Raw genomic sequence first — 25,752 nt, forward strand, 5'->3', positions numbered from 1 at the left:
CTCTGAGAGGATGTCTCCCTCCCACCAGCCCCATCCCCCACTCCTTGGGGCCTCAAGTCTTTTGAGGATTAGGACTCTCCTACTGAGGCTAGGTCAGGCAGTCCTCTGCTGTATGTGTGCCAAGGCCTCGGAGGAGCCCATATATGCCGCTGGTTAGTGCCTCAATCTCTGGGAGCTCCCTGGGGTCTGTTTTAGTTGAGATTGCTGGTCTTTCTGTAGAGTCTTCCTCCCCTTCATCTTCTTCAATCCTTCCCCTAATTCAACCATAAGGGTCCATGACTTCAGTCCTATGGTTGGGTGTAATTATCTGTTTCTGTCTCAGTCAGCTTTGTTGGGTCTCTCACAGGACAGCCATGCTAGGCTCTTATCTGTAAGCACATCATAGCATCAGTAATAGTGTCAGGCAGGAATAACTTTTTAAAGGTTCCTTCATTGGAACTGTTAGGATCCTGGCTAATACAACTCCTGGGCAGTGAAATTGTACCAGACATGTTTCATCTCTTTGGATACTGTATTACTTTAGAAAACATAAACTCATGACTGGTGAGTTCTTGTCAGTTTGAAAATACATGTCAACATAATATATGCTTTAAAATGTTTTCCTTTAATGATATATGAATTTTTAAAGGAGGTGTTGACATTTGATGGTCATATTAAGCTATAAAGAAAATATATAGTGTGGTAGACTTAAAACATTTATGTTGGTAATATATGCAAAAAGTGTTAAGTATAGAAGTGGTCTTCATAGCTGCGTAATTTTGTGTGCATGAATTTCTCTTCCTTAGAGTGCCCTAAGCATTTTGTTAAGTACAATTTTAAAATTATGGTATAGTTTAAAATATTTTAAAACTATAAAAGCGCTGGAGAGATGGCTCAGCCGTTAAAGGCTAGGCTCACAACCAAAAATATAAAACTATAAAAGCTCTACTTCAGGCTACAGAATTTTGTTTTTACTGGGCATCACATTTTCAGTGTTTTAAAAAAATACACATGAGTATATTAATTAATTGATTCTGATCTAATTACCTTTTTAACATCTTGTATGTGGTGTGCCAGCACATATGTATATAGGTGCACTTGGCTGCTCACTTGGGCAGATGTGTATAGAGCCAAAAGGTTGACTTTGGGATCATTTCTAGGTTGAGCCTCTACCTTCTTTTATTGAAAGGAGCTCTAACTGAACCTGAAGCTTGCTGCTTTTGCTAGGTTGGAAGACCAGAAAGTTTTGGGGACCTGAAAAGCATGCATATATATATAACTTTAAGTCCCAACTGCAGTTTCCTCTCCCTCCTCCCCTCCCAGTTCCTTCCCCTCTAACATCCCTCTCCCTCCCCCCATCCACTTCTCCTTGGTTTTGCTTCAGAAAAAGGATGGCTTTCTGTGGAGATCAAACACTGGCATATCAAGTTGTAGTAAGACCAGGCACCCCCTCTTCTATTACAGCTAGACAAGACATCCCAGTAGAAGGAAGGGTCCCAAAGGCAGGCAACAGAGTCAGAGACAGCTCTTGCTTCCTTTGTCCCAGGAGAAGACCAAATTATACAACTGTTATATTGTGTGGGGGACCTAGGTCAGTCCTCTGAAGGCTTCCTGGTTGGCAGTTGAATCTCTGTGAGCTCCTGTGGATTCACATTGGTTGATTCTGTGGGTTGTCTTTCAGTATCCTTGACCCTTCTGGCACCTACAATTCTTTCTTCCTGTGTTCTCTGTGATTCCCCAAGCTCTGCCTAATGTGTGGCTGTGGGTCTCTGCATCAGTTTCCATCAGTTGCTGGGTGAAGCCTCTCTGATGACAATTGTGTGAGATGGTAATCTACCAGTATAGCAGAATACCATTAAAAATCATTCCATTGACTTCTTCTCCCATTTGTGTTTGGTTCTATCCTAGGCTACTAGGCTATCTAGCCTCTGGCTTCTGGCCCTGTAATTTATTTGTTTAATACTAAGGCCTGGACTATGGTTCTTGAGGTTACTTCCCCAGTTTATGAGGAACACTTTTATCCTTACTACATTTTTTGAAAAATTAAGCCTTATTTTGACCTACATACAATGGGAAGCAAAATAAAAAAAAAGCTTGTTTTTGTTCTGTGTACAGTATATGATCATTGTAAATTTATCAAGTGCGTATGTAGGCATTGGGGATTGTTTTTGTTGGCAGAGATAAGACTTTCCTTTGTTCATTTGTTTGACAACTAATTCTGTCTAGAACGTGTTCTCTGTTTAAGAACCTCAGTAAAAGAGAGCACATTATCTATCTTGGTCTGTGTTGTTTACAGAGGAGGGCTGGGAGCAAGCATTAGCACTGATGTGTAAGTCGTGAGTTTGGTGGCTGAAGAAAGCACCGGGTAGGCACTTCTAAATCACCATTGCTAGAGATGGTATGTAGTCTTTTAACCAAATCTTAGGTGCTGGGAAAGTTCCCCAGAGAAAGGCAAATTGAAGCCCAAGGTTAACAAGAGAAAGAGTGGACCGGGATAGCCAACGGCCTGTGGAGCAACATGCCCAAGTTTTATTGTGACTGCTGTGATACGTATCTTACCCACGATTCTCCATCTATGAGGAAGACACACTGCAGTGGTCGGAAACACAAAGAGAATGTGAATCACTGTTACCAGAAATGGATGGAAGACGGGCCCAGAGCCTGACTGACAAGACAACGGCTGCGTTTCAACAGGAAAGATCCCTCCAGCTCGGTTCTCTGTTCCTCCGCCTGCAGTCACCACGATCCCGCCTCCCCCCAGTCTCCCGGGTCCTCCTCTGCCTGGCATGATGCCTGCGCCCCACATGGGAGGCCCTCCCATGATGCCAGTGATGGGCCCTCCTCCTCCTGGGATGATGCCTGTGGGACCAGCTCCTGGGATGAGACCACCCATGGGAGGCCACATGCCCAGGATGCCCGGGCCTCCAATGATGAGACCTCCCGCCTGCCCTATGATGGCGCCCACACGGCCTGGCATGACCCCGCCAGACAGATAAGAACAGAAGCGCTCTTTATCCTTTTGTATTTCTTGTTGTTTCGCCAGGGGATCTTGGTGCTGACCCTGAGTGTTTCCTAGGTGCATGACGAGGAATTTCCCTTCCTAAGAGAGAGAACGCTTCTGGAGGGAGAAGTGGTACAAAAAAGTGCGGTTTTCACTTACATTGTGAAATGTGGAAATAAAGTCGTCAGCTCTTTTAAAAAAAAACCAAAAAAACAAGAGAAAGAGTTGGAAGGGAAAAGTGAAGGTGAGGTAGATACGTGTACTTCAAATGCAGTTGTGTGCTAAAAGCAAAGGCATTAGACAACTCACGATCGTGACGGTTTCCGTGTTCACAGGTAGGGATGGAATGATGGGTAAGGACCTATTTGACGCATCACTTGTGTTTTGTTGGGTTTACATTCTTGGTGCAATCAGAAATCATATTAAGGCCTTTCTGATAGTGACATAATTATCTTTGTTATTTATGAGGGGAAAAGTCTCACATAAGTGTGGAAATGAACTGGAAAGAGTTTGACTAGAAACAGGGATACCAAGTGAGGACTTTTTAAGTAATTGGTTGAGAGATTCCTGGATTATAAACTACAGTGGTAATAAAAAGGTTGCAGAAAATATATGAGCTTGGAAGATAATTAACCAACATTCATAGCTAAGTTACTGATTTCATGTGGAGGTTTCTAGAAAAGCTGGTACTGGAAGCAACACCAGCGTATGGCTTATATAACTAAGTACTGGATCTTGTATTCACTGTGCTTGCCTCTCTGTTTGCACTCAGCTCAGCTGACGAGTCTCCTCATTAGTGGAAAACAAAGTGTGAGCATTGTCTCATTGTCTTCTCAGTTTCTCATTAGACATGTGCGGTGGTTGAGGGTTTATTCTTCTTTTAATAAGAGTCTTCTTTTTCTTTTTACTGAGTATTTTTTAATTTATTCACATTTCAAATGTTATTCCCTTTCCCAGTTTCCCATCCATAAATGCCCTAACCCCTCCCTTCTCCCCCTTCTTCTATGAGGGTGTTCCCCTACCCAACCATCCACCCCTTCACACCTCCCCACCCTGACATTCCCCTATACTGGACTTGACAGGACCAAGGGCTTCTCCTCCAATTGGTGCCCAACAAGGCCATCCTCTGCTACATATGGAGCTGGAGCCATGGGTCTGTCCATGTGTGCTCTTTGGATGGTGGTTTAGTCCCTGGGAGCTCTGGGTGGTTGGTATTGTTGTTCATATGGGGTTGCAAACTCCTTCAGCTCCTTTAATCCTTTCTCTGACTCCTCCAATAGGTACCCCGTTCTCAGTCCAATGGTTGACTGTGAGTATTTTCCTCTGTATTTATCATGTTCTGGCAGAGCCTCTCAGGAGACAGCTATATCAGGCTCCTGTCAGCATGCACTTCTTGGCATCATCAATATTGTCTGGGTTTGATGGCTGTATGTATATGAGCTGAATTCCCAGGTGGGGCAGGCTCTGAATGGCCATTCCTTCAGTCTCTGCTTCAAACTTTGTCTCCATATCTCCTCCTATGAATATTTTTGTTCCCCTTTCTAAGAAGGACTGAAGCATCTGCACTTTGGTCGCCCTTCATCTTGGGCTTCATGCGGTCTGTGGACTGTATCTTGGGTAATCCGAGCTTTTAGGCTAATACCCACTTATCAGTGAGTTGGGTTAGCTCACTCAGGATGACATTTTCTAGTTCCATCCATTTGCCTAAGAATTTCATAAAGTCATTGTTTTTGATACCTGAGTAGCATTCCATTGTGTAGATGTACCACATTTTCTGTATCCATTCCTCTGTTGAAGGGCATCTGGGTTCTTTCCAGCTTCTGGATATTATAAATAAAGCAGCTATGAACATAGTGGAGCATGTGTCTTGGTGGTATTTTGGAGCATCTTTTGGGTATATACCCAGGAGGGTATAGCTGGGTCCTTAGGTAGTGGAATGTCCAATTTTCTGAGGAACCTCCAGACTGATTTCCAGAGTAGTTGTATCTGTTTGTAATCCCCCACCCCCAAGAATGGAGGAGTGTTCCTCTTTCTGTATATCCTCACCAGCATCTGTTGTCACCTGAGTTTTTGATCTTAGCCATTCTGTCTGGTGTGAGGTGGAATCTCAGAGTTGTTTTGATGTTGAACATTTCTTTTTTTTTTTTTTTTTTTTGGTTCTTTTTTTTGGAGCTGGGGACCGAACCCAGGGCCTTGCGCTTCCTAGGCAAGTGCTCTACCACTGAGCTAAATCCCCAACCCCTGAACATTTCTTTAGGTACTTCTCAGCCATTCATTATTCCTCAGCTGAGAATTCTTTGTTTAGCTCTGTACCCCATTTTTTAATAGGGTTATTTGGTTCTCTGGAGTCTAACTTCTTGAGTTCCTTGTACATTTTGTATATTAGCCCTCTATCAGATGTAGGATTGGTAAAGATCTTTTCCTAAACTGTTGGTTGTCGTTTTGTCCTAATGACAGTGCCCTTTGCCTTACAGAAGCTTTGCAGTTTTATGAGGTCCCATTTGTCGATTCTTGATCTTAGAGCATAATAAGCCATTGGTGTTTTGTTCAGGAAATTTTCCCCAGTGCCCATGTGTTCGAGACTCTTCCCCACTTTTTCTTCTATTAGTTTGAGTGTATCTTGTTTTATGTGGAGGTCCTTGATCCACTTGACTTGAGATTTCTACAAGGTGATAAGAATGGATCAATTTGGAGGCTGGAGAGATGGCTCAGTGGTTAAGAGCACTGACTGCTCTTCCAGAGGTCCTGAGTTCAAATCCCAGCAACCACACGGTGGCTCGCAACCATCTGTAATGGGGATCTGATCCCCTCTTCTGGTGTGTCTGAAGACAGCAACAATGTACTCACATACATGAAGTAAATAAATAAAATCTTAAAAAAAAAAAAGAATGGATCAATTTGCATTCTTCTACATGCTGACCTCCAGTTGAACCAGCACCATTTGTTGAAAATGCTATCTTTTTTCCACTGGATGGTTTTAGCTCCTTTGTCAAAGATCAAGTGACCACAGGTGTGTGGGTTCATGGGTCTTCAATTCTATTCTATTTATCTACCTGCCTGTCTGTGTACCAATACCATATAGTTGTTGTTTTTTTAATCACTATTGCTTTGTGATACAGCTTGAGGTCTGGGCTGGTGATTCTTCCAGTCCTTTTATTGTTGAGGATAGTTTTGCTATCCTGGGTTTTTTTGTTGTTCCAAATGAATTTGCAAATTGCTCTTTCTAACTCTATGAAGAATTGAGTTGGAAATTTGATGGGGATTATATTGAATCTATAGATTGCTTTTGGCAAAATGGCCATTTTTCCTCTTCGTTTCTACTTGGTTGATTTCAGCTCTGAGTTTGATTATTTCCTGCCTTCTACTCCTCCTGGGTGTATTTGCTTCTTTTTGTTCTAGAGCTTTTAGGTGTGCTGTCAAGCTGCTGACATATGCTCTCTCCTGTTTCTTTCTGCAGGCACTCAGCGCTATGAGTTTTCCTCTTAGCACAGCTTTCATTGTGTCCCATAAGTTTGAGTATGTTGTGCTTTCATTTTCAATAAAGTCTAAAAAGTCTTTAATTTCTTTCTTTATTTCTTCCTTGACCAAGTTGTCAGCGTTGTTCATCTTCCACGTGTATGTCGTCTTTCTGTCATTTTTGTTGTTATTGAAGATTAGCCCTAGTCAGTGGTGATCTGACAGGATTCATGGGATTATTTCAATCTTCTTGTATCTGTTGAGGCCTGGTTTGTGACCGATTATATGGTCACTTTTGGAGAAGTTACCATGAGGTGCTGAGAAGAAGTTATATTCTTTTGCTTTAGGATAGAATGTTCTATAAATATCTGTTAAATCCACTTGGTTCATGACTTCTCTTAGTCTGTCTACGTCTCTGTTTAATTTCTGTTTCGATGATCTGTCCATTGATGAGAGTGGGGTGTTGAAATCTCCTACTATTATTGTGTGAGGTGCAGTGTGTGCTTTGAGCTTTAGTAAGGTTTCTTTTATGAATGTAGGTGCCCTTGTATTTGGAGCTTAGATATTCAGGATTGAGAGTTCATCTTGGTGAGTTTTTCCTTTGATGAATATGAAGTGTCCTTCCTTATTTATTTATTTATTTTTGGTAACTTTTGGGTGAAAGTCGATTTTATTTGACATTAGAATGGCTACTTCAGGTTGTTTCTTTGGACCATTTGCCTGGAAGATTGTTTTCCAGCCTTTTACTCCCAGGTACTGTCTGTCTTTGTCTCTGAGTGTATGCAGCAAAATGGTGTGTCCTTTTTATATATCCAGTCTGTTAGTTAATGTCCTTTTATTGGGGAATTGAGTCCATTGATGTTAAGAGATATTAAGGAATAGTGATTGTTTTTTCCTTTTACTTTTGTTGTTAGTCTTTCTTCTTTTGTGTGTCTTTCTTCTTTTGGTTTTGTTGCAAGGAGATTACTTTCTTTTTCTAAGGTGTAGTTTCCTTCCTTGTGTTGGAGTTTTCCATCTATTATCCTTTGTAGGCCTGGGTTTGTAGAAAGTTATTGTGTAAATTTGGTTTTGCCATGGAATAGCTCAGTTTCTCCATCTATGTTAATTTAGAGTTTTGCTGGACATAGTACCCTGGGCTTCCATTTGCGTTCTCTTAGGCTCTTTATGACATCTGCCCAGGCTCTTCTGGCGTTCATAGTCTCTGGTGAGAAGTCTGGTGTGATTCTGATAGGTCTGCCTTTATATGTCACTCTAAGGCAGTGAAGACCGCAGTATACTCCACAGTCATTTGATGTGAGCGGATCTCGCTCCTGGGAGATGGCGATGGGCTCCCTGTTGCTGACAAGCTTCCCGCTCTCAGCCTTGTCTGTGTCGTTGACTCTGTCATGGTAGAGTCATACTCGAACAGGTAGACCATGTAGTTGAGGTCAACAATCTTCACTCTGCCAGATGCAGAGGAGAAGGCAGCCCTGGTTGCCAGGCGCCCAATACGGCCAAATCCGTTCACACTAAGCTTCACCATCTTGTCTGCGGGACAAGGCTGGCACTGCAGGAGAAGATGTGGCTGTTTCTGGAACAGGGGGGAGCTGAGAGCCTAAACTTGCTTTCTCCCTAACAGGTTATCTTGCCTATTTCTTGGATGCTGGTTGGAAACAGGAGCCTAGATCAGAGAGGATAGTGGCATCGAGAGAGAAGCTGCAGTATTAGCCTGCTTTCCCTGATTCTCTGGATTCCACTTGCTAAGTGACAGAGACAGTGACTAGATGACACATGCATTATGATAGAGGAAGCTTGAATGAATAAATGACTTTGGACAGTGTGTGTGCTGGCTTTTTCTCTAAAATGTATTATCTGATTTATATGACTAATTGAAAAGAGAAAAAAAAGCAGTGTTGTGCTTGTGGAAAACTGGAGACTTAGGAATCCATCTGCTAATTCCGCAAAGATTACCTTCATCCTTGCATGGCTACCATCAGTCTCAAATCAAAATTATTTCTTTTTGTAGCTGATACCCCAAATTTCTGTATGTTAATTTTTCTTGCTTTCTTGCAATCTTGGGTCATTGGTTGCATCTTTATTCCCCATGGAATACCTCTTGAGTCCTGGGTTTATTGAATAGTGGGTTCATTTGACATCTATGCTAAAATTCAAATATTAAGACACATTAACAAAGAAATAATGAAGAGGTGATTTCAGAATAAAAAACTTGGGCCAGGTTCAGTGGCTCATGCTGTTAATTCCACCAGTCAAGAATTTGACCACTTCCACAGTTTTGGAAGCAAGCTTTGTGAAATATTGGCGGGGAGAGGAGACACTGGCCAGGCCCTACCCAGGATTCACAAGGGTAGGGAGCCAAATTATATTAGTCGCACTTCCAGGAAGTTGTCTGTCCTTGGGCAAGTGCAGCTTACAAATTAGAGGTATTTTTGTTTTATAGATCTCTTAAGTACGGTAATTTAAACTTAAAACATAACTTATCCCTCACATTTACCTCCTGAATTATATCCTGAGTCAAATCCTTGACTCTGTGGTAGGTAACTGTGTATATCAGGATATAGTAACCCCAAGATGAGAGTTTACATATTTAGTTACTGAATTACTGATGCAAGGGCCAATGGTGATTAGCTGAAACAGAAAGGTCAAAGGTCCCGTGGTTGCTGACACCAGAGTTGCTATCTATGAGGAAATGGAAGGTGAGCATGCGGACTAGTCATTTATTTCATCTCAGGTTTCTTTGTTTGCAATTTGTTTTAGTACAACCAGGTCGTCTCTAATGACTGCTGAGCAGTTTGTATGGAAACAATACTTTTCTCTTAAAGCCATGCAGTAACCTTGCTCTACCTAGAACAGATCGAGTGCCCCATCATAGTGTGGAACTGCTTCAGCTAAGGAAGCTACCTGTTCAAAGAGCTTAGTCTGGTTTGAGCAGGTGCCTTTCCTGGCAAGCCAATAGATACTGTAGGTAGCCATTTTGTCCCCTTTGCCATGGAGTTTCCATTCAACCTAACAGTCTAGCCTTTTGTAGAGGATAATGGGTGACACGATCTCTTCTGTAACTACTTCCTGCTGAAATTAGGATATTGTTATCAGGGCCCTGGAAGGCTGGAATGCCAGCCAAAGGCCAGGAGGGTTTCAGGCCGGTCATTTGCCAGATGCATCTGGTTGGCTGACCCAGCTGAAGAGACAGGGAACACTCACATCAACTGAACTGGTTCACTTGGGCTTTCCGCATCCAGGGCTCACAGCCATTTGGAGCAGTTTGTACTGCACAGATGATTTCTGGATGGTGTTTGCCAGCTAAGTGGGAGACTGCTGGGACAGATATAGACTAGGGACAGAAGTTAAAGGTTAGGAACTTAAAGAAAATTTAACATTTAAAACTTTGCGGCCCATATTCCTGGTAATTGGAGGAGGGAAGAAGATCCAAGACTAGGGTTAGAGAGAGATGGTACCCGGAGGAAATGTCGGTAGGGAGACTTAGGCAGTTCTTACCAGTTCTGGACCTGCGAGAGGTGGATCCAGGCTTAGGACTCCCTAAACTCCCTGGGACTCTCATGCATTTCTTACGAAAAGAGATGAAAGTTTTAGATGTATCAGCATTACCACTGTTTGTAATCTGTACTGAACTCTACATTGCAGAAAAGTAGCTAACAGGCGTCTGTGAGACAGCTGGAGTAGATTCACGCCTTTGGGTTGTAGCAAGAGCTCTATGGCTTGGGTTAAAACCATGAGCACTCTTTTCTGTCCAGGGGGCTGGAGATACAGATCAGATATAGATGCTCTTAGCTTGATGAGGAGGAACACCTTTGAGTTTATACTTCAAGGACAATCAAAGGAAATTTGACTTGTGACTGATAACCGTAGTCAGTGTTTTACCAGTTTATTAGAACTCCACTGATCAAAGTTAAATCTCTGACCTTTGCAATCTTAGCATAACAATGGCATAGCAAAGGAAAGAATCTGAAACAGTTGTCATTATCTTAATCAGTTTTTATAACCTTACAACTTTCACTTCCATATTTTAAAACTTTTTAGACCCTTAGAACTTACTTTAGGCTTTCTCATCCTTAGACCTTCCCATACCTTAGAGCACTTCCTCAGATCCTCAGCGCTTACATAACTGTAGTTGATTACTGAGACCAGTCAATGCAAAGCAAGTTCTTTTAAATAAGGGTGTAGTAAAAACTTACATCTGAAACCTATTTATCCTTTAATATGAAGCCTGTTAACAAGGCAAACCTGTTTGTCTTTCTCAGCAGGAGAGTTGGTGACTCTAGAAAAGGAAGGCCTGATTATCATGTAAAAATGAACTAACTAGGCAGCTGCAGCCTTGGGGACTGAGCTGTTAAACTACCCAGGTTCCGTCAGCCTGGTCATCGGTGCCCTCAGAGATGGAGGATAAATACAGCAGAGGGTATAAACCAGATGGCCGGTATTACTTAAAGTGGGAGATTTAGCCACTGTGTAGATACTTACCCCAGGCTCCATGGTCTTGATGGCTTAGATGGGGGCAGAGCTCTCAGGGCAAGGCCAGTCTTCGGCTGCTAGACCCCAAAGACTTGAGGAGGAGGAACTTGGGACTGGACTACATGTCTAGGCAAAGTGTGGCAATCAGCTAGCTCTCCAGTGTCCTGCTTGTCCACAGTTTGCACAGGGTTCTGGTGGTGGGCAAGGCATTGATGCAGTTTTCCCCAGTGGTTAGTGTCACCACAGTCCAGGTCAGCACCCTGCTTGTGTTCTGAGGAAACTTTAGGGCTGCTTCTGGGAGCTGGCGTATCTCTCCATCACAGGAGCTTTATCCAGTAAACATTTTACATGCCGGATTTGCACTTCTCTGAAGAGTTTGAGAGCTGTGTTAAACATACCCGATTTTAGGCTTAACCTTGAAAGCACATACAGGCTAAATAAAGCTTGTCATTGTAGATGAATTACATTTAAACTTAGCATGGCCACAGGCCTAGTTCTGAGAACATTAAATAATTTTATCTTTTATGAGGTGATCATTAACTTACATGTCTTAATCGTCCTTAACAGTTTATAATAAATTAATAACTTTTGTAAGATTAGGATTTGCATTTTTATCCCTGATAGGTTCAGCTTTAAAAAAAAAAAAAAAAACCCAACAGTTTCTAACTGAAGCTCTCTTGGTATAAGACTAAAACTCTGAGTCGTAACCCAGTCCATAGGAGACTGACATCTTTACTTCCCTGGCCCTTTCATGGTGCACCATGGCAGAATATCAGTTTCTTGTATGACTTAGTTTATTAAAATACTTAAAGTTGAACACAGCAAAGCTAGGCAACTGAACTGAAGTCGGTCTGTTAGCCTGGCAGAGCTTGGTAAGGAGAGTTGCCGGAGGCTCTTTGCCGGAAGGCTCAGGTCCTGCTGCATCACAAGGCAGGAGTGTCCCTGTGTCTGCTGCTTAGCATTTGGTGCTCATAACCGTGCCCCAACTCTCTAGTTCTTTATTTGTTAGATTATATATTAATAAAGACCTTATAAAACATTTTCATAGACTTAAAATGTTCCACAGCCTTATAAATTTAAATATTTTTAAAGCTGTTCCTTTAAAAAAATCTAGTTTAAATTTTCTGTAAAAATTCAAATTAATCCTCTTAAAAAAGTTTAAAATCTCCCAATAGTGGGTGGGCATCGAAAATCCTAAAAAATAAGTTACGTACCCTTTCTTACCAGACAGGCAAAGCAAACAGTACAAACAACTTAATGCCCGATATCTGAGAGTTACTCACAAAGAAGCTATGATAACTTTCCTTCTCCGTCCGTGGTGACAGATGCTTCCTGTCTTCTAGGCTCCAGCTGCCCCCATTTTGTTGTGGCTGTTGTTTCTGTTGGCCATTCCATGGCACCGGCATCTGTAAAACTGCGGGGGTCCCTCTCCTGGGTGACCCTTTCTCATAGTGCCAAGCCTCAGCTGCTCCCCATGACTCTCTCATGTCTTTCAAACGTGGGTGAGTGACTCTTACACGACAGAATTTGACTGCCAGCACGAGGTACATCTTGTACATAAACACATGAAGGTACTTTAAAACCTTATTAAACAAGCATTATTTTTAAATCCTATCTTTCATATAAACTTTGTTTCTATGATTTTGTGTTCAGGACAGGAATTATCAAACAAAAATCCATCCTTATCCAAAATAACCTAGGACCTGTTGTTGCTTCCTTGGTTGGTTTATACCATGTGACCCCCTTTAATCAAACTGGTGAAGTCACATGACATCCACTCTCTTCAACCTTACCAAAGCCAGCCACATGGATGCCTTCAAACCCATGAGGGACAGCAGCTAAGATGGCAGCAAGCCACATGTTGTTATACCCCAAGGTGCCACATGTTACTATACCCCAAGGTGCCACATGTTGTTATACCCCAAGGTGCCACATGGTTCCTTTAAGATTAACTCTGTGTAGATTTTTAATGGCTGCCGTCATTCATACATTCAACTGAGCCTGACCCATTTCTGTCTCAGCTTCCATGTTTGCAATAAAACTTACAAATAAATACACCAGAAAACACAGACCCATCCACACCCAAAACAGACAACTAGATCCCCAGTCTTAAGAGTTTTAACATTTTTTTGTTACAAATTTTTTAACCACACCCAATAAAATTCTAAATCTTGAGATGTGGAAGATTTACATCTGAGGCTTACAAATCTTGAGATGAGGTTTATGTCTTAGCAAACGTTTTGGAGAGTTAAATGGAAGCAGCAGGCTACGTCTTGGGGAGATGTCTGCTTTGCTTTCTTTTCCCTGTCACGGAATCAGTGGGCCCGCCTGACACAGGGCAGTTGGATGTTGAATAAGCTTGGGTATAGTGGAGGGAGAACCGTAACCCAGCTCCAGAGCCAGGTTTTCAATAAAGCAGAACCGCATAAAACAACTTTACTATTATCCACACCCAAAAGTCATTTGAATCCCTGTTAGACTAAATCCAGTGACCAGAGAGCTCAGAGTTAAATTCTGAGCCCTAACGATCAAGGCAGCCATGACAAGAAGTGTCAGCTGTGGTGGTTGGCAGCTGGTGGTGGCTGAGATAGTCAAAAGAGAAATAAACACAAAACACAGAAAGCTCACACACTCCAAGGAGACCAGTTAGAAACAAAACTTGGCTGCCGTCATTCATACATTCAACTGGGCCTGACCCATTTCTGTCTCAGCTCCCATGTTTGCAATAAAACTTATGAATACACTAGAAAACACAGACCCATCCACACCCAAAACAGACAACAAGATACAGGTGGGCAGGTGACGACTTGCTTTTTGTCCTGGACTGGAGAGTATTGGTTCTCCTTTAACCCTTCCATGTCACTGATTTTGGTCCCAAAGAACAGAATCAGATGCCACAGAAAATTACGGTGACTTACCAGGGGAGACCTCTGTAGATCAGTGGTTCTCAATGTTTCTAATGCTGTGACCCTTTAATGCAGTCCCTCATGTTGTGGTGACCTCCAATGATATAATGATTTTCATTGCTACTTCATAACTGTAATTTTGCTATTGTTATGAATTGTAGTGTAAATATCTGATATACAGGATGTATTTTCATTGTTACAAATTGACTGTAATTAAAGCAAAATGATTAGTCATAAAAACAATGAAGTTATATATTGTGAAATATTTATTTCTAATTACAAATAAATCAGATTTTATATTGAAGTATGGTGTAGCATGAGTGGCAGTCTTAATATAACAGCAGAAACCTACATGGCTGCATTTTGCGACAGTATGCGTAAAGCACCATGTCAATGGGGAGGTTGAGATTGCTTCTTCCACACCAGATCAGAAATGCCTTTCCAGAGCACAGTGAAGATCACCATCCCCAACAATCTGCGTTGCATTTAGACCTGAAAACCAACAAGGTGGGAACCTCAGAGATATGTTGTTGGAAATGGAGAAGGTGATGCAGTGCAGTCTCAGAACAGGGCATGACTGCAAACTCTTGATCCAGAGCTGTGAGTGGCATTGTGGGAAATCAGCTCTCCCTGCACTGCTGTTAGTAAGCGCAATGAATTCTTCTTGTGTGGTCCCAGGAATATCTTCACTTTGACTGTGAATGGGCTCTGGCAACTGCAAGTGGAGTGTTAGGGAGACTTGGAAAATAAGATGAAGTTTGTCTGCAGTCATGTGCAAGTGTTCTTTCACAGACATTACCATCATCCTTTGTCTGCTTCAATAGCATATTCCTCAGAGAAAGCAGATGAGGTAAATTTTATTTTCATCCAGTTTTTTTTCCAAAGCTGAAGTTTCATTTGGAAAGACTATCTTTTCAGACAAATCGAGGCCTTTTGCATTTGGTCCTTGCATTGATAAAACCAACTCATTTAAGCTGGCAAAGATGTCAACCAAGTAAGTCATTTTCTGCAGTTCCCTTTTATTGCTGAAAAATGCTTTGAACTGTGGTCAGATTAAAAATGTTTTGAGTTCATCATTAAGCTCAAAAAGACATTCTAAAAACTTCCTTTCAGCATCCATTTCAGTGTGAAACAGCGGAGTTTCGTTTGCAGTATCCAGCTCATTGCACACCTGTGAAAATAGTCTACTGTTTAAAGTGCTCACCTTTACAAAATTGACAGAACTTATGACACTTTTCATTAGTTCTTGTGACTCCTGTGGCAGCACCTTCCTTGCAAATATCTTTCAATGAATCATAAATGAGTCCCAGTGACTTTTGGTGACTCATTCTGTACCAAACATCTAAATGCCCATTGACATCGTGGCATAGCTGGAGCATTGGCTGCGCAAACAGCACAAATCTTTCCCGAGATCTGATGCTCCTTCAGAAAGGAGCCGACTGTGTCAAGTGCATCACGTGCTCTTTCTCTGAGTTCGTAAGCGTTCTGAAGGTCATGTTGATTCAGATGTCCCCATCCTGAGCTCTGGTTTTCTTCCTGTCTCCCTTCCTGCAGTGTTACCTGAGCTTTGAGGAGGGAAGAGAGACATCTCACGTAGGGCTGAGTGTTCCAAGGGCTCTCACTCTCTGTCTAATGCTTGGATGTTGCCCTCTGTGTTTGTTCTCACCTGTTCTAGGAGGAAGCTTCTTTGACGATGGCTAAGCAGGGCACTTATAGACAAATGTATAGAAGAATGTCATCAGGAGTCATTTTATTGCTATGTAAAGCTTTCCTTTAAAATAATAGTATTTGGTTTTATTCTAGAGCCCTTTGTAGTCTAGTCTCAGGTTCTCGGTCATCCAAGCAGTGTCAGGTGTGGGCTCCATCCCAGAGAGTGGCCTTGTGTCACATCAGGTGTCGGTAGATTGCTGCCACAAGTGTTGTGCCACTGTTGCCCTAGAGTATCTTTCAGGTACATCATTGTTGCTCAAAGAGTTCGTGGCTGGGTTGGTGTTTCTGTTCGGTAGTGTATTTTTTGTAGAGTACCTCCCTGTTCAAAGATTCTAGAATGTAGTGATTAAGGTTCTATGTGGGTATCAGCTGGACTTCTCCATGTTCTGTGAACTGTGTATGTGCTGTTTTCTGCAGTAGGGTCTTTCTTTCAGTTTGTGGAGAGCAACTTATAGTCCTGACAACAGCCTGAGTTATTTTGGATTCCCATGGGACCCCTTTGGCTAACAACTCAATTAGATATAACATATTCCCAGGACTGGAATCTTCATTTGGTGACAAGAGGTGGCCAATTGGAGCTCTGTTTCCCCCATTATTTGGTGATTGTATTTAATTACCTTCGTATCTGAGTCTTCCTTCCTCCCTCCCCCCACCCCCCTTTCTCTCTTTCTTTCTAAGCGTCTACTGTATTAGGTTTCTATACTATTTCTCAAATGCCCCTTTATTTTAGCTATCTATCTCTGTATTCTCTCCCTTTACCCTCCCCACTTGATCCCTTCCAGTGCCCCCACTTAATAACTATTCTATTTCCCTTTCCTAATGATATTTGTCTCAGTTTGTGTTTTATTTATTGTATTTCCATTTTGAGTTCCTGACCTGTTTTATTTATTTCTTCCACTGTTTGTATTTTTGTAGAGGGTTCCCCTCTGGATTGTTTACTCTTATTTTCACATGAGTTTGGATGTGTGTCAGAGTGACTACACGTCCTCTCCCCATCTCTATTCAGACATGTTGCCAAATCGCCTGGAGCTAGTTTTTCTACCTTCATTCTGATTTACCATTGGCAGTAAGGTATTGTTGCAAGTTCTGATGAAAATCTACACTATATTAAACATACACATTATTATAAGATATGTACATTTAAAAAATCTATCAAGTGTAAACAGTAGCCACAAGAACTTGGGAGATATAATGAATTTATATACATTATGTGATTTGTTTTCTTTGAAGAAATAGCAGGTTCTGAAAAACCTGTATATGGTTTCTGTTTTTGTGGTGACTGAGATGGTGTAACCGTCTAGGAGTAACTCTCTGCCTACGCCCCTCCTGGCCACGGCTTTGTTTTGTTTGCTCTACTGTGATGGAATTGCACATTGTTCTCCTTACACTCTCCCTCACTAAGGTGGGTCTTCTTCAGGCTTTCACATCCTGAAGGTGGCTTAGCTCTTAGCATTAGCAGACTGTGCAGCCATGTGTTGTGCTAAACTTCAAATAATTAAAACATGAAACGAGACTCACGAGACTGATAACCTTTTGCTTTTCCTTACCTGGTATTGAAGTCAGACTCATAACTTTATGGCTACTGAGCACTGACAGAGGGGAACTGACATGCATTGAGTGGCTGTCACTGCCACAGACTTCCAAAGACGTTTGCTATTACACTTTGGAAAGGTATAGAGCACAGGTTCCAATGCATAGGAAGTTTTTATTGATCATTGTTGGGGCTTTAGGTCAAAACATGATCATAATAATTTCCTAACTTCATTAGGAGATTCTTAGCGTTTGTAAGCCCCGATGATGTATGCCTGTGTTAAATCTGTTAAGGTGAAATTGATCTCTTCTAGGGAACATTGTGGTTATTCATGGGCATTCATTTCAGTAAGAAAAGACTGTTCTTTTCTAAGTTATCTAATTTAGTTCCCTATTGAACTCATGAAACAAAATACTAAAAGTTTTATTTAAGTAAGAATCCTGTGACAAACCATTAGTAAAAACAAAAATCAGCCAATCAGGGAAGAAAGAGAAGAAAGAAAGATCCAATCAGGGTATTGAAAGATTCACTTAAAAGAATTTAGGGTTTGTTTGCATTTCCTTAGAAATTGTCACAGAGGCTGATGGGCAGCAAGTTAATAAGAGCTACTACCAAACTAGGGTAGTTAAAATAAGAAAACTTCTTTCATTTAATAATCTAATTTACCAGTTAGCTATGAAATTACGATCATTTACATTGGAGCTTTTAAGAAACATTTTGACTCTTTGAGAATTTCATACCATATGTTTTGATCATATTCACATTCCCTCAGTTTCTCCCAGATTCATCCTGAGCTTCTGTCTCAACTAACAGAGTACAAATTGTGTTGTGAAAATAGTCTTGAGTATGGGGCCTGCCCTAGAAAGTATCACGCTCTTAAAGAGAACTGACCCATCTTCCTCTCTTAGCAACTGCCATATGCCAGTTGTAGCTCATTTCTAGTCCATCTGTAATATTTGCTGTGCAAATAATAGTGAAGATTCTTAGTGTCTAAAAAAATACCAGTTATAATCACATAACTTAGTTTCATTAATTTATTTATAAGCAAAGTAATTAAAATAGTTTGTAAATAGACATATATATTACTTTTTCCAAGAGCTTTCTAAATAAAATAAAAATTGGTAGAGAATCCTTTTTCATTTCCTATATATTTTAAATTTTATTCTTTGAGAATTTCATACATGTATATATAATGTATTTTGATAATATCCACCTCTCTACATACCTTACCTTTAACTGCTTTCCTATCACCCTCACACCCCTTTTCAGCTCCATGTTTCTTCTTATTAGTGCTATGCAAAGTTCAGAGAGAGAGAGAGAGAGAGAGAGAGAGAGAGAGAGAGAGAGAGAGTGAGTTAGAGTTAGAGTTAGAGTTGAAAGAACACCATACTGGGAGCTATGGAGTAGACTTCCAGTCTCATGGCTTCTTCTAAGCAGATGGAGCTTTGCTCTTCCTCCACTGCTTTTGTTTGTGCATTAAGAGGTTTAGGGTACAATTGCATGTAGAAGAGGACTCTTTGGAAAAATCCCATTCCAGGGGAAGGTGTTTCCTCGCGCGCACGCGCACACACACACACACACACACACACACACACACACACACACACACACACACACACATACACACACACAGAGCAAGTAATTTCCGAGGGTTAGCTCCTGTGAGGGTTAAATGAAATAATGGCCACAGAGTGCATTCAGCACTATCCGCAAATGCTATCCACCCTTTGCCCCACCATGTTAGTAGAGTTCTTTATCTTCCAAGTTTGACAGAAGCACAGGAAAAAGTTTTAAAGTTTTTTTGCGTGTGTGAAGCAAAAGATTTCAAAGTACACAACTATCAAGTTGCATGAGCTACTCCCTTTTTTATAAGAAGCGCATCTTTCAGCAGCTACTAGGGTTTGTTTTTTAGAGGAGGGGGTGGCAATCTGTCATCGAAGTGTTGACAAGGGAACCGACAGGGTTGAGCAGGCGTAGCTGCAGGGCACTTCAGTACTTTCAGTGTCTCTCCTGTTTGCAGAGAAAGGCTTTCTGTATTTCTTTCATTTTTTTCCCTCACTTTGATTTATATACTTTTTAAAACAGTAATTCTGAATTGACAAATTACTTCAGTATTTAAGCGTTGGTTTAGATAAGAGCTTTCAGTGTTCTCTTGTCTTTAACTGAGCCTTAAGAACTATTTCTGAAATTTAATTTATTTTCTCTTCAAAGCCATATTCTTTCTATGTATTCAAGTATAACATAAAATTATATTTATAGTTATAATTTAGAATTAATTACCATTATCGTATAGCAAACACTTCTACTTTGTCTTTTTATTGTTGTGATTAAGGTACAGTCTTGAAAAGCACTAGGAAGTCCACATCTGAAGTTTAGGAGGGTGGGTGCCTGCATCCGGCTGCTGGTGGAGGTTATGGTTCTCCGTGCAGCCATGTCCTTATGCAGCGTCCTTTTTGTCTTCCTAAGATGCCTAAGGTAAGCTTTGCCAATAATTTTGCAAGGTCATGGAAAAAAGCGCTTGAGCTGGAATAATGGAAAACTGTGTGTAGCAAAATATTTAAAATGAGCACCAGCAAACAAGATGTTTGTATTAATAGGAACCTAGAAAATGGCTGTGCAAAGGTCAGCACTGATCTTTAAATATTAGTGAAATTTAATTTGTTGCATGTAATGAGTAGAAAGAAGAGGAGGCAGGTTTCAGCGAAGAAGCCATTGATAAATTGTCTAAATGTCAAAACTGCTTACCATGTGGAAAATGTTAAATTGACAAGATCTATTTAACTAAGTGAATTAAACAGTTTGAAGAATGCTCTAGAGAAATATTTTCCAAATTTAAGTACAACAGGAGACTTAGAAAGTTTTTTTTTTTTTTTAATTTGGCCATAGTTTATTTCATGGAAGTAAATGGGATTCTTTTCCTTCAAGGAATAGACTTTCCTTTGCTCTCTTTCAGTAAGACTGATGTACAGGTTTCTTAGAAACAGATCACTGTTTGCTTATTCAGAAATAGCAAGTGGCCTGCGGTTTGTGCAGTAAGGAGCCATTCATGGCCATGGCCTGATCTTTTTGGCACTTCGCAGACCTTTAGCTGAATGGAGTTCAGAGAGCTGGGTCATGACCCGTTCTTTATTTAAAAGGGAACTGTATTTTCTCATCATCTTCATGTATAAAGCTTATAAGATTTAAGTGGTGAGTATCTCCAATGTGTGTAATGCCATCAGTACAGGGTGGGAAGAAGAAAGGCGGGCATAAGATAGGAATAGGTAGTTCCTGGAGGAAATAGAGTTATTCGAAATACATGAAAGATGCTTAATTGATGAATAAGAAAATAAAACCAACAAGTAAAAGATTATATTTTTTTCATTTATCAGATTGGAACAGTGTAAAACTTTTGACAGTGCTTCAAAGTGTTAAAGATGGGGAAGGGGAAAGAAAGTCCTGTGTTGAGTGGCAGTTTTGTATGATACGGTCATTATGGATGCTACCGCAGCAAAACATGTTAGTATCATGGTACTATTATTTGTAAGACACACGCTAGAAATACGTTGCTGTTTAGTAAGGGAATAATCAAGTCAGTTATGGAACATGAGTATCCTTCCTGGGCTATTCAGTGAAAAGCAGCAAAATGTATGCACAGAAAAATCTTGCTTTAAAAGATATGAAAGGCGCCAGGCATGAGTGTGCATACGTGAATACGCCAAGGGATTCTGAAAGGACGCATGGCCACTATGCTCAGGCTCCTCTCGGAGGGGCTTCATGTTTGCATCAGATGCTTTTACTTTGTTTGCTTTAGAACAGTCAGCACTGGAGGTGGTTTCTTCAGGTTCCCTCTCTCCACTGTTGGGCATTTAGGCTAATGTCATCCCCACCAGGTCCTGGGAGCTTCCCACATCCTTGGTGTCTGGGACTTTCTAGTTTTGCCCCTTTGCCCCAGCCCACACTGCTCCGCATTTCTACTCATTGTCCTGGCCCTCTGGGATTCTCTGCTGTCTCTTCCCCTATCTGATCCTGCCCCCTCCTTTTCCCTGTCTCTCCCCTCTTCCACCCAAATCCCCCCATCCCCCATCTGCTTCCCATGATTATTTTGTTCCCTTTTCTAAATGGGATTGAAGCATCCACACTTAGGCTTCCTTCTTGTTAATTGTCATGTGGTCTGTGAGTTGTATCATTGGTGTTCTGAACTTTTTGGCTAATATCCATTTATCAGTAAGTTCATACCATGCATGTCCTTTTGGGTCTGGGTTACCTCACTCAGGATGATATTTTCCACTTCTATTCATTTGCCTGCAAGATTTGTGATGTCCTCATATTTAATAGCTGAGTAGTATTCATTGTGTAAATGTACCATATTTTCTGTACCCATTCTTCAGTTGAGGGACATCTGGGTTGTTTCCAGCTTCTGGCTATTACAAATAAGGCTGCTATGAACAGAGTGGAGCACGTGTCTTTGTGATATAGTGGAACATCTTTTGGGTATATGCCCAGGAGTGGTATAGCTGCGTCTTCAGGTAGAACTTATTTCCAATTTTCTGAAGAATCGCCAGACTGATTTCCAGAGTGGTTGTTGTACCAGCTTGCAATCTCACCAACAATGGAGGAGTGTTCCTCTTTCTCCACATTGTCACCAGCATTTTGATTAGTGTTAGGTGGAATCTCAGAATTGCTCCTGACTAAAGGAAATGCAGGGACAAAAAATGCAGCAGAGACTGAAGGAAAGGCCATCCAGATGTACAGACATCAAATCCAAATCCCAATATTATTGCTGATGTCAAGATGTGCTTGCAGACAGGAGCCTGGCATGGGTGTCCTCTTAATGGCTCTACCAGCACCTGACTGAGACAGATGCAGATACTTGGAGCCAATCATTGGACTGAGCACAGAGATCACATGGAAGAGTTAGGGGAAGGACTGAAGGAACTGAAGGGGATTGAAATCCCATAGAAAGAACAACAGTGTCAACTAACCAGACCCCTCAGAGCTTAAGCCACCAACCAAAGAGAATACAAAGGCTGGTCCTTAGTCCTCCACTACATATGTAGTTCAGGACTACCTTGTCTGGCCTCAGTTGGGGCGGGGAGCTTGATGCCCCAGAGAAGGGGGTTGCTAGAGGGTGAGGTGGGAATGGGTAGGTGGGGGAGCACCCTCTTAGAGGCAAGGGGAAGAGGTATTGGGTGGGGTGTTCATGGAGGCGGGACCTGGAAGGAGGACAACATTTGAAATGTAAATAAATAAAATAATTAATTTAAAAAAAGAAAGAAGAGGGCTGGAGAGATGGCTCAGCGGTTAAGAGCACCCGACTGCTCTTCCAGAGGTCATGAGTTCAAATCCCAGCAACCACATGGTGGCTCACAACCATCTGTAATGGGATCTGATGTCCTCTTCTGGTGTATCTGAAGACAGCTACAGTGTACTTACATATAATAAATGAATAAATAAAAAAAATTAAAAAAAAGAAAGAAGAAAGAAAATTATTTTCTTTTCAACATTTTATGAGTCAGAGAAAGGAATTTTAAGGGGTACTTGGAAAATACTACATTGGCCTTTTTGGTAACTTGCATGCCTATTTTAGACTTGCTTTAAGACAATTCCTCATGTTAAATTATTTGCATTTGTTGGATAAAAGTTCCAGGAAAATTGCTTAATAATAGCATATGAGGAACCATTATACTTGTTTTTGTAGGTGACTTTATGTGTTTGTGGTTCTCTCCCTTTGGCTTCGTTGTGAGATGCTTAATATCTTCTCTTTTCTTTGGTGTAGGTACCTTCCTTGTATTGGAGGCATAGTAGCCTGGGCTGGCATTTGTGTTCTCTTAGAGTCTGCATGACCTCTGACCAGGCTCTTCTGGTTTTCATAGTCTCTAGTGAGAAGTCTGGTGTAATTCTGATAGGTCTGCCTTTATATGGTACTTGTCCCTCTTTGCTTGCAGCTTTTAATATTCTTTCTTTGTTCTGTGCATTTAGTGTTTTGATTATTATGTGATGGGAGGAATTTCTTTTCTGGTCCCATTTGTTTGGTGTTCTTGTACCTTTATGGCCATCTCTGTCTTTTGGTTGGGGAAGTTTTCTTCTATGATTTTGTTGAAGACATTTTCAGGTCCTTTGAGCTGGGAATTTTCATTCTCCTCTATTCCAGTTATTCTTAGATTTGGTCTTTTCATTGTGTTCTGAATTTCCCAGATGTTTTGGGCTAGGAGCTTTTCATGTTTTGAATTTTCTTTGAAAGTTGTGTCAATCTCTTCTACAGTATCTTCTATACCTGAGATTCTCTTTTCTATCTCTTCTTGTATTCTGTTGGTGATACTTACACATCTGTAATTCCTGACCTCTTTCTTAGGTTTTCCATTTCCAGGTGTGTACTAAATCTAAAGTTTCAGAGCTAAAAGCATTTGTGATTTTGTGCCTGTGTGCATCCATGTGGAGTCCAGAAGCCAACCTTAAGAGCTGTCCATCTTGTTTTCTGAGACAAGGTCTCCCTGGGACCTGGGGCACAGCAATTACAATATACTGATTGGTCAGGAAGCCTCAGAGATCTGCCTGTGTTACCCTCCCCAGATACTGTGTGTCAGCATTTTATGTGGGTTCTGAGGATTTAACTCAGACTCATGCTTGTAGGGTAAACATCTCACTAACTGAGCCCCAAGTGTTTATTACCTTTTGACCCTTACGGGATACTCATTATTAAGCAGATATGCCTTTACCATTTAAGTTAGTTTTCCAAAATGATCTGGAGCTTTCTATGCTATACTAATTTTATGTAACTTTGACAGAGCACCGATAGAAATAGCTTGAAGGATGAAGGATTTATTTGGCTTACAACTTGAGGAGCTCTAGGTCCATCATGCCAGAAAAAAGCATGGTAGTCAGCAGGTTCCAACCATGGCTCTGAGAACCTGGATACAGGTTGCTCACATTTTGGTGGATTAGGAAGTAAAGAGCTCTTGACAAGAATTGGAGGCAGGTACAACTTTAAAGTTCTACTAATGTGGCCTGTCCACCAGCTAGGCCTTGAAGCTTTATACCTTCCTTTAAAAGGGTCCACTTGTTGAGGAGCATCTGTTTTACAGCACACGAGTCTGTGAGAAACATTCTGCATTCTGTGCATGCTGTAGGACACCTTTAACACAGGAAGCATCTAGATATGCCTAAAATAATACTTTGAAGCATTAGAAGGGAAATATCACTAAGGCAGCTAGTTCATTATTTGATAACTGATGCTTGAATAAAATTAAAGGATAAAATTCTCACATTATAGGTAGTTAGTTATGTAATGCTCATTTATAAGGCTCAGCCCTTTTCATCTTCAAAGCATTATACAACGTTAATTAGTGCTTACACCATCCTTGCCCATGTAGGTCAATATCATTACCCCTGTTTGTGCATGTGGGGAAATGGAGGCAGAGAGGGTAAGGGATTTGGGTACATTTATCACAGTAGGATTAGAATAAAGGCATTTTTGGCTCAGAGCCCAGAAGTCAGAACAGTGGAGCCACACCCTTTTGTAGCAGGTTTAATTTCTGTGCTCCTGATAAAACATGATTTCTTATTAAATCATGTTGAGATCATCTCTGCATTTAAATTCAGAGCTAACAAGTTTGATCACAGTATAACCCTCCACATGCCTTACTTCTATAACATTCCTGAGTCACTATTAATTAAATTAGTTTTTTCCATGATCATCTTGTAAGATAATTGTTCAAATATTTATCTCCATGTTTTTCATCTGGAATTTCGCTCAGTGACTTTCATTTGCAGTTTGTAAATTTTGAATAGTGTTTATAATTCTGGTTTTTTTTTTTTTCCTAGCCAGACAGACATGCATACCTAGATGGTTCTTTCTCAATCTCGAATTGGGTCTAGAATCCCACTTTTGTTCTAACACAGGCAAATCTCACTCCTCTTAAAACCACCATTGCTGTGGGTCTTTTGGTCCAGCTCCTGCTTGTTAGATAAGGTAAGCCAGTAGGAACTGGTCTGGGTAAGGGGTTTCTGGGAACCATGTGTGGCTAAGAGTCCTTTGTTCGAGTCCTTTGCTGTGGTAAAACATGTGGGTCACAACCTAAGTCACATGCTGAAGGGAGAGGATGACAAGACACCAAGTAGCGGGGTTAGCAAAACTCAAGTGTGTGGACTGAGTGGTAGAACCACTCACCACAGTGGTAGGCAGTTCTGGGCCACTGCTGAGCTTGAGATGAGCAGGCAAGCCTCCCCCCCCCCCCCCCCCCCCCCAGGGCTCTGTGGAAGCATAATAATCTAGCAGTCAGTCTGCTTGGGAGTGCTCAGGGCCTTTTGTCTTTCTGCAAGATCACTTGAGTTCCATACCCCCTCCCCCATCTCTCTCCCTTACTTACCACCCCAATTCAAGTCCCTTATGTATCAATACTTCCTCCTTTCTCCTTGCTATCTCTCCAGGTAACCTTAAAATAATTATAACCTGAAACACTTCGTTATTCCACTCTTTGGCCATTGTTTAGTAAGCATAAGTCCAAATTCTTTGACATTCAAAGACGTCCTTTGTTTGGCCTGATTTCTCTGTGCTGCTTGCTTACTAAATCAAGAGTCTAAGAATAAATATAAGCTTGTATTTTTCTTCTAATTCTTTATGTGTTCTGTTCCTTCATTATGTTTAACCTGTATTTCCCTCATGCACAATCTACCAGTCCTGAGGACTTTATATGATCATTTCTTTAGCTGGGTCTAGTGGT

The 25,752-nt window shown here is 41.1% G+C and overlaps 1 protein-coding gene across 21 annotated transcripts in view; it reads left to right on the plus strand.

The window, feature by feature from the left end:
* The window catches only part of Wdpcp (WD repeat containing planar cell polarity effector), a 330,930-nt gene that overhangs the window by 60,480 nt on the left and 244,698 nt on the right, over positions 1 to 25,752 (plus strand). For 11 of the 21 annotated variants that reach the window (XR_010057369.1, XR_010057368.1, XR_010057370.1 and 8 more), the window contains exon 2: positions 19,383 to 19,525. The exons of 9 other annotated variants lie outside the window; for them this stretch is intronic. Coding sequence is in view for 7 of the 12 variants with exons in the window: in XM_039092074.2 (XP_038948002.1) it covers positions 19,490 to 19,525 (36 nt within the window). In the remaining 5 variants the exon portion in view is untranslated. Of the gene's footprint in view, positions 1 to 19,382; positions 19,526 to 20,421; positions 25,002 to 25,752 lie in introns of all 21 variants that reach the window. One more of the 21 variants, XM_063273240.1, reaches the window with a different exon arrangement.

The sequence above is a fragment of the Rattus norvegicus genome, chromosome 14 (assembly GCF_036323735.1).
Source record: "Rattus norvegicus strain BN/NHsdMcwi chromosome 14, GRCr8, whole genome shotgun sequence".
Lineage (NCBI taxonomy): Eukaryota > Metazoa > Chordata > Mammalia > Rodentia > Muridae > Rattus > Rattus norvegicus.